The sequence below is a fragment of the Cajanus cajan genome, chromosome 4, assembly GCF_000230855.2.
Source record: "Cajanus cajan strain Asha chromosome 4, NIPB_CcT2T_4, whole genome shotgun sequence".
NCBI lineage: Eukaryota > Viridiplantae > Streptophyta > Magnoliopsida > Fabales > Fabaceae > Cajanus > Cajanus cajan.
The window spans coordinates 231,734-245,249 of NC_138520.1; the positions used below are offsets into that span (position 1 = coordinate 231,734).

Below are 13,516 nucleotides of genomic sequence, written 5' to 3' on the forward strand. Positions count from 1 at the left end.
ATTCTCCAAACCGCTCAGCCCTTTCAAGGCATTGAACGGTTCCTTCTCTTTCCTGCCTACTCTATTTTAATTCCAACACCTATAAAAGGGCAGAGGAGAGAGAAAACTGGGGATCACGAGTTGCATGAAGAGAAGAACAGAGAGGAAAAGGGAAACAGAGTACTTTGGAGCTCGTGGGAACCCGATTCTTCAGAGGATCTCTTTCTTCTACCTTTCTTCTTGTTATTTTGTGATTTCTTGTACCATGGAGAGCTAAAGCTCTAGGGTTGGGATTGATGTAATCATCGAACTCCTTTGTATTCCTCTTTGATTCATATATTTATATCTCATCTATTACTCAATGTCAGTGATTTATTTTCTGTTCTTAATGCTTTGATAAATTGATCATTTATCTTTGATCTCAGATTTAGAATTTGGTTGGAAAACATTTTCTGAATCTAGACTTGGAACAAATCACCTATTAGTTTCGAAAGTCAAGAATGATTTTGGAATTAATAGTTGTAATAAGTTCTGACTCTTAATGCGAGATATTTAACTGAATGAAGTGAGGAATCATTCATTGAGTTAAATATCTTAGAATTTCTTATGCCAAGGAATTGGGTCTGAATGGATATAGAGAACTCAGTGGCCATGAGTAATGGAATCATTTGAAATAATCAATAGGAATGCATAGGAGCGAGATTGATGAAATCTAATCCCAACTGTTTCTCATATCTATTTTTCTTAAATCTAATCTGACTTTTGGTTACTTAAATTTAAATCACTACTCATCTCAATTAATTAACATGTGTGAATACTCATATTTTGAAATTACAAGTAACAATTAGTGTAATAGAAATCAAAATCTACTTCACAAGTCCTTGAGGATCGCCAACCTTTTGACTATACTACAGAGGCTTGGGTGCGCTTGCTCGGAAAACCAACAACATGCATCATATGCATAAAAGTATTTTTAAGGATACGATATGGAATACATCAATAGGGAAGACCCTCTTGTGTAAATACTTGGGAATTAATCTTTGGGGATAACTTGGTTTGAAAAGTCTCAATCTCACCCTTTATGTGCATAGGAAGTATCTTGCGCGACCCAATTATCCTAACCATACCCTAGTAGTATATCCTTATAATGATCCATCATGGTCGTCACCCTAAATAAAATCACTACCACTAGAAGCAAAAGTTAAATTTTTAAGACATACAGGATTAAAGAAGAAAATGCACCATACATATATACATATAACATGAGTATAAAAGTAAAACATCTGAACTAATATAAACAAGTCATATATGTATGTGTACAGTAATCCTAAATAATCATATACCTTAGTGTCAGTTAAGCACGATTATACTAGCTACATGCAGTAACACCGCCATCCACAAAAATATCATGCCCCTACCAACAACTCCTCATCCCTAGCCCTGATTTGCTCTCATACAACGTATGATCATCACAGTCCAAACCATCATGGAAATAGAAAATGGTAAGCTAGAGTTTGAAAACATGTATATATATATAGAAAACAATCATATAATATACAACATCACTCCATAATCATACATGAAAGTTACAACACCCCCAAGCAAACATCTCATCTAAATTATGTCTTATAAGACATCATTAATGCATATGAATACACCTCAACACACATCATATGCAACATGCCAACCAATGCATCATCAGATATTCACCTATGGAGATCTCCTAACAACATGAGTAGTCTAAATAATTTCCACCCTACTGAATCAACCCGATCATTTTCACGCCTGAAGTGTCAGCTCGATCACAACAAAATGGGATACCAATCCCTCCTCTGGTTTTTCGACTCTCATCACTTACACTAGGAAAGACTGATTCCACCATCAGAAATAATACAGTTGGGTATATAGGCTTACCACGACCTTGGCATGTATTACAAAGTCACATATGAAATTCGTCCACTAATTATCCTCAAAGAACACGCAACATTTCCAGGTACTTAGTTAAGGGTTGTAGTCCTCGATCTCCCAATTTACTCAACCATTAACTAAGGATTTGGAGGAGACTCAACACATCTCAAAACCTACTCTAATTAAGAAACACACATACTCAAGGAGGGTTTTCCAAATAATGGTCTACCCAAGCACCACTTCAAGATACCCCATATGGGATCTTTAGTTTTCAAAATATTTTCCTCTCCTCAAGTCCTAAGTTAGCTACTATGCTTTAATGTCACACCGCATTCTCAACATCTATACCTCATCATGCATCTACTATATACATCACATCCAGTCAATGCATATAGAGATCAACATCATCAATCATGTATAGCATACCAATGCTTAATACCTCAACCAAGAATAGCATAATGCTTAACAATTCATTCAATAATAACATATCAATGCTCCACAATTCATTCAACTATAGCATATCAATCATACATACATATCAATGTTCATCACCATTTTAACTACACAAATATAGCATACCAATGCTTATTATCATTTCAACTATACAAAGATAGCATACCAGTGCTTATTATCATTATCCTACATCATACAACATACAATAGACAGAAGTATTCTATTCATGCTCACCAAATTCATCCATCATACAATATGTATCAACATACAACTTATCAAAATCACTTATCATACAATGACAACCTTCACATAAACAACGCATAGGATGTTTTACTACTCCTATCATACTCACCCTTATAGCATGAAATATAAGAATATTTTCTACAACTTTCATGAAAAACCTAGGTTCTAATTCCATCATCTACCATGTTGAAAATTGTAAAAATTGCAACAGTTTGCCTAAATGCTGATAGTTTGACCTTTACTCACTAAAAAGGTTATAACTAGAGTTCTAGACCTCTTTTTTAGATGATTCCAAAGTCATTGGAAAGTTAACATCTAAGGTTACAAATTTCATGAAGACCTTAAGACCAAATTTAGTCATTTACCCTCGCTGCTACAATGCTCAATATTGGGTTTTGGCCAACCTAGTTTTCCCCACGGTTGCAGTGCTCAACCACGACTACGAAGTTGAGTCTCAGTCATCCCAATTTCTCCCATAATTTTTTGTGTTCAACCACGGCTGTGGCACTAGATCTTGGCCATCCTATTTTCTCCCATGGTTGTAGTGCTCAACCACGACTATGGTGTTGAGTGCATAGTTTTTTTTTTGCATTTTCATGGCTTCCCCTTTGTTTCCCACTTACACTTCACCAATTTTCCTCCTAAACACTATCTACAACTCATTATCTATACTAGATTCATTCATGTAACCCAAAAATCACAAGAAAAGCAACATGCATGAACCAAAACTCAAAGAAATCATAAACATTTTCACCTTTCATCAAGAACATCAAAACCTCAGTTTCAACATGCAACCAACTCTGAATCCATCCTCATAGCTACATATTTAAAAAATTCTAACAACTTTAAGTTCTTAATTCATTCAACAACCTAGCATTTCAACCAAAATCTAAGATTTCAGCTTCCCTTACCTCAGAACGGAGTGAAATTGAGGAAGAACTCTAAGCTACTCTGAAGTAGAATAAGAGAAGGAGAAGGAATTGGGCTCCGAGCCCCAAGTCACTTTAAATCACTACTAGCTACAAAGTCTCTGAGAAGAAAAAAACAAAGTCTCTAAGCATGAATCTTTCTTTAATAATCTGAGAAGAAGAAAGAGAAATGTTTAGGTTCTCAAAGTTTCTCTCCCCTCTAAGTCATATCTTACAATCCTCCTAGTGAGAGTGCATTGAGGGTATGACTTGTCATGTACTCTTAAGCTACTCTATATGTGTTACTAGCGGTGGTATACGTACCATGTGATGTTTTTACTAACATCACATGTATAATAATATGTGGTTTGTGTCCATTGCATATGCATCCTACTGTTATGAGGTATTTAATTATGATGTATGAATGAATGAAATATGTTATTATTATTAATGTGCTATGTTGCTTATATGCTTTATTTGTATTTGGGTATCCGGTTGCATTCCTACACTATGTGTTAAAGTGAAATATTTCTCACTTCTTTTTATTTTGTGTTTTTTTTCTTCTTTTGTTATGTAGGTGATCATCAACATGAGGCTAAGGATGTGGTGATGATACTTAGGCTTTAGTGTTGGGTTTTGCTCTAATAGGACATGTGACATTAGGGTGTAGTTAGGACTAGATTAGGATATTTTTTCCGTTGATTTATTTGGAAACATTACTTTTATTCCTTTTGTAATTTTGTTGACTATGTTACTTTGTTTAAGGTATGAAGGTGATGTTCTCTATTTGAAAAAATTTAGTTTTTAATTATAAAGAATTATGTTATTCAATTTTTATTATTTGTGTTATGCATGCGGGACAGAGAATGTCACAACTTGACTCGTACCTAGACCTAAAATTGCAGATATTTTGTGGGTGTCCGTAAAGTCTAGGTACACTTTTTCATCCTTAAGATTGATTAAAAATATCACTAAATAATGTAACCTCCCAGACACACTGTAATGAAAGGAATTCAGAGATTTGTACAGGTGTAAGTTTGTACAGTTGATGATAACTTAAAGAAATTAATTAGTAATACATATACATGCATCTACTTTTTGGTAACTCATCACTTAAAAACTCTAAAATCAAGTGTGCTTGACTTAAAGTGATTTAGGTATAGAAAACTTTCTAGGAAGTTTCCCAGAAAGTGTGCGAACAATGATAAAACATGCTAAAAAGTTTTTTTGTTGGTTTGTCGGAATAATTGTTGATCCTAAAGGTAGTTAGGCATCTTAGAAAGGGTTACTTACGAAAGATTCTAATCAACAAGGAGTTGTGTGAAGTGTGATCCTATAAAGTATTGTGGACTAGAGTCCCTAAGACGTCAAATCTGAAAGGTTTTACAAATTGTATCAAGCACATCCTCTCTTCCAATACAATGTGATTTGGGGACAAACCAGGTGGAAGCTAGTTGGCTTGTAACAACCTGATATATCAAAATCAGAGGGATGCAAAGATTTGTATAAGTCAAGATTGTATGATTAAAGATGACTTAAATAAATTAATTAGTATTACTTATACCAACAAGATGCATCTACTTTTCGATAACTCATTACTTAAGAACTCCACAATTATAAGTTTCCTTGACTTAGAACAATTTATGGATGAGTGACCTTCTAGAAAGTTTTCCAAAAAGTGTTCAAGTGAAGACAAAGCATGCTGAAAATTTATGTGTTGATTTGTGCGAATAGTTGTTGATCTTAAAGGTAGTCAACATTTTAGAAAAGGCTACCAACAAAAGATTTTGACCAATGAAGCATTATGACCGACGAGGAGTTGTATGAAGTGTCACTATGTGAAGTGTTGTGAAGTGGAGTCGCTAAAACGTTAAATTTAAAGGATGTTACACAATTTTGTATTTTTATACTTGACTCAAATCCAATCCTAAAATTACAGATATTTTATTGGGTGTCCTAAGGGTCCAGGTACATGTTGTCATCTTTAAGATTCATTGAAAACTATCACTAAATAATTCGTATAAATTATCTAAAATTAATTTGTAGAAGCTCTCTTATATTAGTTTCTCTAAAATATTTATTTTAACTTTTACATAAATTAATAATTTATAAAAAAATCTAAGAGGGCTCATTAAAAGTTTATCCAAAAGTATTGATTTATTGTATATATTAATACCATTACCATCGTAGCACAGGAAATATGACGCGAGCAAATGCAATAGGACAAATATGTGCAATGGAGAGAGCGTGGCATGTGTATAGATATGAGAAATTATCAAGTGATCTCAAACTACTAAGTGTTCATGATCTCAACCAATCAATATGAAATGTAGTTAAAATTTTCAACTTAAGTGAAAAAAATTAAGTGCATATTTGAATACAAACTGAAAATATTTTTGAAATCTTTTTATTTAAAATAAAAAATATTTTCTAGCAGAAAAACTATAAAAAAATGTTTTTAAGCATATATCTAAACAGACTGTAAATATACTTGATAACATGTAGAGACTTAGAACTATGTAGTGAAGAAGTATCTAATAATATCTCATATGGATAAAGCATAGATTCTTAGCATTTGAAAGCTGATTATTTGGGACTAATATCGTTGTATCTATTGAATGAGAGAAGTAATAGAAAAATGGTTTTGAGTTACTCTAACAAGTAAAAGCGGTGTTAGGAATAGGAGGGGCTGCCGCTGCCAAATGCATTCGCATGATTTAGAGGCGAAGCCTGAAAGAGGAAGAGTCTAATTGTGCGGTTGTGAGATGATCTATTTATGTCTTTGCACTCCTCAAGATCCGCATCACATGTTAAAAGAACCCACTCTCGAGCATCGTCCAAATACTTGAGCTGAATGTTGTTAATATTCTCGTTTAGATTGAAACGTCTTGCAATCTCCATCTGCAAATCTCTGAATACCCAATTTGGTTGCAAGCTAAAACGGATTTTTTCATCCCCAAAAGTAGCTTTGACTCTAAAAGTAGTCGTGTTCCAGACACTAGTTTGGGGCAAAGGAGGTACCTCAAGGCATTGAATAGGATGGGGGGCTTGGAGTTGGATGGATGCATTGCAAGATGACGTTGGGGATTTGAAAGTAGTAGCTCCAAGTTGTCCTTGGTTATTTTCAGAAGTATCGTTATTGTTATTGACATTCTTGGATGATTGAGAAACAGCACTAGCAGTGGCAGTGGTAGAGCTCAACTCTGGAAAACTGGTATAGAAGGAGCCAATTTGAATGGCACCTTGAGCACCCTGGACGGAGTCGATGACAACTTGAAGCTTCCTTAAAGTGTGGCCTACCTTCTTAATTTTCCTTGAAGGCCACCTTGTAATTCCATGTTGTCTGCATATCCTTTTTAGAGTGGTAGGACAAACTGCAATAATGAGAAGAGAATTATGAAGGAAAAGGAAATGCAAAAGAGAATGGTATTACTATTAGTATTGGTACCATACCGCCAATACTCTTGGCAGCGTCTTTGAGGCTTCCCGCAAAGTACTGTCGAAGAAGCGGCAAGCTGATAGTCTTCTCTGCCTTGGTTCGTCTCTTGTCGCCTGATTTCCTGCCACCCCGGCGCCCACCATAGGATTCTTCATTTTCATTGCAGTTGCCGTTGGTTGTCACTTTGAACTCTTGTTTTGGCTCTTGCAGGTATTCCAAGGACACTGACACACCTTTCCCATTCTGTTGGGTCTGGGCCTCCATCATATGTGCAATCCATGATGATGATTCCATTTCATGAGCAACAGGCAACAGAAATTCCTCCTCCACAGTCACAACATGCAAACTCCGGCAAGCTTGCTGCACTAGCATGGACAATGAATTGAGAATGTGCTTGTAGTCTTGGCAGTCCCTTGGGAGGAAAAACTCTAACACGAAATCAGCGGAGACACTCCGGAGTGGAATGGCGACAGCAGCGTGCAAGCCAAACATGTTAGCATGGTGTGCCAGAGGCAGAGCCTTACTCATGTCGTTTGCAAAACAAGGTTTGGTGGTTGTGAAAGCTGTCCCGACTACTCCTTGCCCTTGTCCTTGTCCCAAAAGGTGACACTGAGAGCACGCTTCCTGGAATCCCAATAGTTCTACATCCGCCACAAAACTAGCCCCATCCACCAGAGACACATAATTCTCATCCTTTGAATGCCCGCATCCACTCTTTCCTTGTTGGATGCACGGAGCCCATGTCAGACCCAAAGGCAACTTATGCGCCTTGCACACACACGTCAAAACTTGTACTATCTCATTTAATGCACCTTCGTATAACTCGTCAAAACCCTGACAAACATATATATATAGAGAGAGAGAGTTAGTTTGTTAGTTTAGTTATTAATACATACATGAATGGATCCTACCCTGGCCTCATGCACGTACCTTCACGGTGACGCCCGGTGGAACATTCAAGTTTTGATTTATAAAATCAACACCCTGCTCGATCATCAATCATAATTAGCTAGCATGTAATGTAATGTATAGCATAGCATAGCGTAGTTTCACTAACCTGAAGGGCATGACAAACATTGTGGAGGTTGGGGTTGTTGGGCATCAGAATCTGGAGAAAACCAAGACATATGGCAGTGCCTCTCTCAAAGACAGGAAGGGCGAGAGATCCAGCACGTACATCGTATTGCTCGTCACTTCTGAAGAACCGAATGTTGGGATTGGGACTCCACTCATCCTCAAACTCAAAACCTCTTGTTGCGTCCCCATAATCAAGGCCAAGGGCGTATGGAGGCTGAGCACGTGTAGTCCGTGCGGGCACCCATACCTGAATGGAATTCATGGCGTATTCTTTTAAGTACCCAACGGCAACCACTAATCTCTCTTGCACAGACGTAGATGGCCCTGGATTCGCCCTTGGTCCAATCCACCATCTCTTCCCCACTTCTGATTCTTCTATTTGCGCTTCCATGCTCCACTCTGACTTTGAATTAACCCTTGTTTCCACCCAGCATCCTTCTACAAACAGCTCATCAATCAAATCCGTTTCTGGGGCAAAAAACTCTGACAAGCTCCCATATGCACCATTCTGCACCAACCCCTCGTATTCCATCTTCCTTAACTCACCGCGCGCTGATTCTATAATTAAGACTACCCATTACTTACGTACTATTGTATGTACAGAACAGATGCCAAAATTAATATTCAATGTCAAGGATTGATTATTGTCTTTGTCTCAATAACAGAAGCAACTTCATCCTATGCTTTCTCTATCTTGATTAAAGAAACAAAATAATTTTGAACTCTGTCACCCTGTGTTGTGGTAATCCGAAGGTATGGACAAGAAACTTTTCTTTATTAATTTATCCATATCCCGGCCATTAAACTAGTTTGTGTGAAAAAGGGTTTGTTGAAAGCTTTCAACCAGAGGAAAATGAAGTTTATTGCGAAATTTATACAGCTTGAAATATGTTAAGAAAGGTAAAAATGAATAATCAATTGAACGCCTAAAGCTGCAACACTATCATAACATGCAGACACACATACGTACAGGGGGAATGGAGATTATGTTCAAGACTCCTTCAACTTACTTAATTTGAAGATTCAGGCTAGCTTATGAGATAACTAACTCCTGGAATATATATATGCGTAATTAATTAAGATTATGAACAAAGGAAAAGTTTAACCCTTACCCTAGCTTATAGAACGAGCAAGAGAGGAATGTTATTGTGTATTATCTGATCGATCTCAACTCTAAGTAGTTGGGCGCTGCTTTGCTTATTACTATACAGTTACACTTACCAGGCAGCATGAAGCCTTCTATTTAATGACCCAGTTTGCTAGAACTCCAAATTTTCTAGAATACTGTCAGTAGGACCCACAAGTTAGAAAAACCTAGGATGGGCGTCGCTCTCATCGTGTATACTATATCATTCCTCAATACCATAATTTTGATGTTTTAAAAAAAACCAAAATATTCGTTGTTTTACGAATTTCAAGTAATATTAATTAACATTTTTATCATATATCCTTACTTAACAATTGTTTATTTCTACTCATAATTTATGTTGTTGTTAAAGATATTAAATAAAGATTGTTTAGACATACAATAGTGTGCATGATATTTTAATGATAGGTTAAAAATATCTTTTTATCTTAATTTTAGATTTATCATAAATCTTGGATTCTTGACGATGTAAAAAGTATTAATTTTTTATGTTGTTTATAAAAATAGACAACATAAAATGATGACTTTTTTTGTCACTTATAAAAATAATTGTCATAAAAAAATTTCTTATGTTATATTCGTAATGTTCTATTTTTTCTCTCTTGTTGTATTTTTGTTGTTTTGATACTATGTTTTTTTTCATTCATTGTATTTTGTCGTCATACTCTTTCTTTCTTGTCATATTTTTTTGTGCTTTGTTGTTGCACTCTTTTACTCTCGTTGTATCTCTTCACATTTCATTGTTTTCGCTCTCTCCCTTTCGTTCTTCAATCTTTGCATTTTGCTACTTCCACCACTATGTTCAACACTTTTACCACCATATATATTTGCTTTCAAACCACAACATTATCAAAGCAAAAGAAAAGGGAAATGTAATGAAACCTGAAACAGAAAACACAAAAAAGAAAAGGAAAAAAATAATTTACCTGAATATGCAAGGAGGAGGAGAACGAAGAAAAAAGAAAGGCAATAAAACCAAAAATGAGTCTGAAAGTTAAAAAATACAAATTGTGTTTTCTAAAATTTTAAACTTCTTTTTATGTTGATTATTGTTTCACCCGTCATGAAAAGTTTTTTCTATATTGAGTGTTATTATATTTGTCATATATATAAAGGTTGAGGTCAACTACAAAGTTGACTCTTTCCCAAAATATTTTATGATGAATGTTTATTCATCTAACATAGAAAGAAATTTTTTTATAACAAGTGAATCAACAGTCATCATAAAAAGTTTTATCATATTTACAACTTTGTCGGTGCATCACTTTATATATTATGTGGATTACACTTCACATAAAATTTGTCATATAAAAAATCTTTTTATACTCATGATAATATACTCACATTTAATATTTTTTAAGACAAGACAAATAGACGCAAAGTGACTCAAGAAAAATAAAAATTAAATTGGATAAAAATTAAAAAAAATTTCTAAAAGTTCTCGTTGAAGAAAAGCTCAAAAAATACTATGGTGCAAAATAGTTGTTTGTGTTATATATATATATATATATATATATATATATCGGATATTGAATAGAGGTGCCAAAGTGAGCTTCAACTTGGTGGGTCAATCCAACTCATAACAGATCTAGGCCAGGTCGAGTTAGAAAATAAAAATGTGTACAAATTTTTGCTAAATTTCAACCTAACTCACTTAACCTGTGAGTTAAATAGATTTGAGTTTAAGTGAGTCAAGTCAATTCTTTTAACTCATTATAATTAAAAAAATTTAAAATATTATATTTTTATTTTTTTAGTTATTATTTAAAATTTTGATTGATATTTTTCTTTGTATTTACATTTGAATTAATGATTGAATTGATTTCTTAATAGAAAAAATTGTAACTCTTTATTAAAAATAGAAACATGTAATTATTATTATTTTTATTTTCAAAAATCTAGTGAAATAACTCACTAACTCGTAATGTATCTAGTTGAATTGGAATTTTTTTTACTTACTAAAAAAATGAGAAATTGAATTAACATATTTAAAACACTAGCTCATAGTGACTAGTGAGCAATTTGGATCCTCTCCTGCAATATTTTCTCTCCAGCCTCTCTCCTGCAATATTAATAGTCATTAGATATATCTAATAGTTTAAATTTAATCATTTAAGAAGTTACATTAATTATAAGATTAAATTTGATCCATTAGATATATCCAATGACTATTAATGTTGCAGGAGAGAGGCTAGAGAAAGAATATTGCAGGAGAAGATCTAACTAGTGAGTCAACTCAATTGACACCTCACTATTTTTTGGTTTACACTTATTTACATCCTTGATAGGAAAAATTGGAAATTCATGAAGATATGATAGCGTAGGAAAGAGAAGATAAAAATTGGAGAATTTTTTATATGAAAATAAAAATGTCAACAAGACACTTATGAAAAATATTTTTAATAGTTTTTAAGGATGAATTATAAAGAAATAATAGAGGAAAAAATATATAAATGTGATGAATAACCTAATAAAAAATGTATAAAATAAATATAAGAATCAAAGAGTATAAATACATATAATAGTGTGAGATCAACGAAGAAGCTAGCTAATAATACGGGAAGTTGGAAGAAAGGGCGCAGCTCTTTGCAGATTTCCTCTCCATATTCCACGTGGCAATCCTATAAATTTTGTGCAAAAAAGTAGAACAAATTAAACTAGCTAGCTTGTGTTGTGTATTTAGTATTTAGAATAATAGTTTTATATTGTACCCCGTCATCCTAATTCCAAGTTGATTCCATGAAAAGAAAATTCATCTCCTTCATTGACGCCCGAAAACTAAACAATTAATTACCACTGTTGTTAAACCTTGGGCATGGTTAGATGGGTGGTTTTTGATTTCTTTGAAAATGAAAGGGAATAATTCTTATTGCTGAGATTTGTTGAAATAAGATTCCGAGACAACTCATAGAGATCGCTTTCACTTGAGCTAATCCTTGTCTCTCTTATAGAATAATAGCAGCAGTAAGGATCAACATCTAACAACTTGTAAGCAGAGATTCTATTACGTTAATTAATATTAGCTTCTCTTTTTTTATTTTTTTTTAGTAAAGGGATATGGGATTGGGAGGGAACTCATCAACTAGACATGTAATCCTAATGGTGGGAAAACGAGCAAGATGGAAAATATGGCAAAACATATATTACTCCCTCTTATCCAACTGATTATTTATTTTATCAACTTATAATTTTGTCTTCATAGTTCTTTCATCATATAGTATTTTTTTGTTAATATTTATTTTATTGTATTCGTTAAACGATATTTTATTTTATTTTTATTCCTTTAAAAGTAGTATTATTAGTTCAATTTTTTTAAAATATCATATCAGTATGTGTATATATATATATATATATATATATATATATAAATGAAAATAATTATTTTGCATAATAATATTTTTAAGAATTTTTCTTTAAAAATAACATTTAGACAACATTTTTAAGAGAGATTTTAAGAAATTTTTTAATTTCTTATTTATTTTAATTTTTATATATTATTTTTATTTTTAAATCAAATTTTAATATTTTTTAAATAAATTATTAATAATCATCATTATATTATATAATCTATAACAATATATAGAGATAGTGTGATATTTTTATATACAATTTGTTAGATTATTTTATTTTTTTAATGATTACTTCAAAATCATTTCCTTTCACTATTTTTTTTTACTTTCCCTTAAATCTTCAATTAGTTACCCATTTCATTATTATCTTTTGAAAAATAATGGAGACACCGACTAAGTATATCTAAAGACTTTTTCTTTAAAAAAGTGTTTTATGCATTTTTCTTGAATAGGAGAGGATTTAGGAAATTTTTAATTTCTTATTTATTTCATATTTATCATATTACTCTCTCTGTATATAAGGGTTTGTTTGGTTTAAAAATGAAGAAAAAGATAAGAGTTTTTTTAATGAAAAAAGGGAAAGGAGGTGGAGGGAAGAGATTATAATTAAATTATGTTTGGTTGAGAGGAGGGATGGGAGAGATTTTAACGGAAAAGATAATTTTTTTTTGTTTGGTTCATAAAGGAAGGAAAAAAATAAAAATTAATTTGTCTTTGTACTTTTATAATTTTAAATTTAAATATACAAGTAAAGATATTTTAGACATTATACTAAAAATATTTTAAAATTTCTCTACTCCTTTCCAAATCCTTCCAATATTAGAGGGGAGCTAAAATTAGATTAGAAGAGATTTTGCTCTCCTAATAAAATCCGAACCAAACAAGAAAAGTTTATAAAAAAATTCCCCTCCTCTCTTTTAACCAAATACTATGTAAATGAAAATAATGTTATTTTATGCAATAAGAATTTTAGAAATCTCTCTTTAATTAGAATAACAGGGATTTTATAATT

General features: G+C 32.9%; 1 protein-coding gene across 1 annotated transcript; it reads right to left on the reverse strand.

Moving 5' to 3' along the window:
- Positions 1-6,011: 6,011 nt before the first annotated feature.
- Positions 6,012-9,274, reverse strand: LOC109816936 (protein NLP2). The gene is made up of 5 exons (XM_029275134.2): positions 9,120-9,274; positions 7,988-8,565; positions 7,861-7,914; positions 6,945-7,764; positions 6,012-6,865 (listed from the first exon to the last, which is right to left on the reverse strand). The coding sequence occupies exons 2-5, from the start codon at positions 8,537-8,539 to the stop codon at positions 6,165-6,167; spliced, it is 2,127 nt and encodes a 708-aa protein (XP_029130967.1). The 5' UTR covers positions 8,540-8,565; positions 9,120-9,274; the 3' UTR covers positions 6,012-6,164.
- Positions 9,275-13,516: the final 4,242 nt, after the last annotated feature.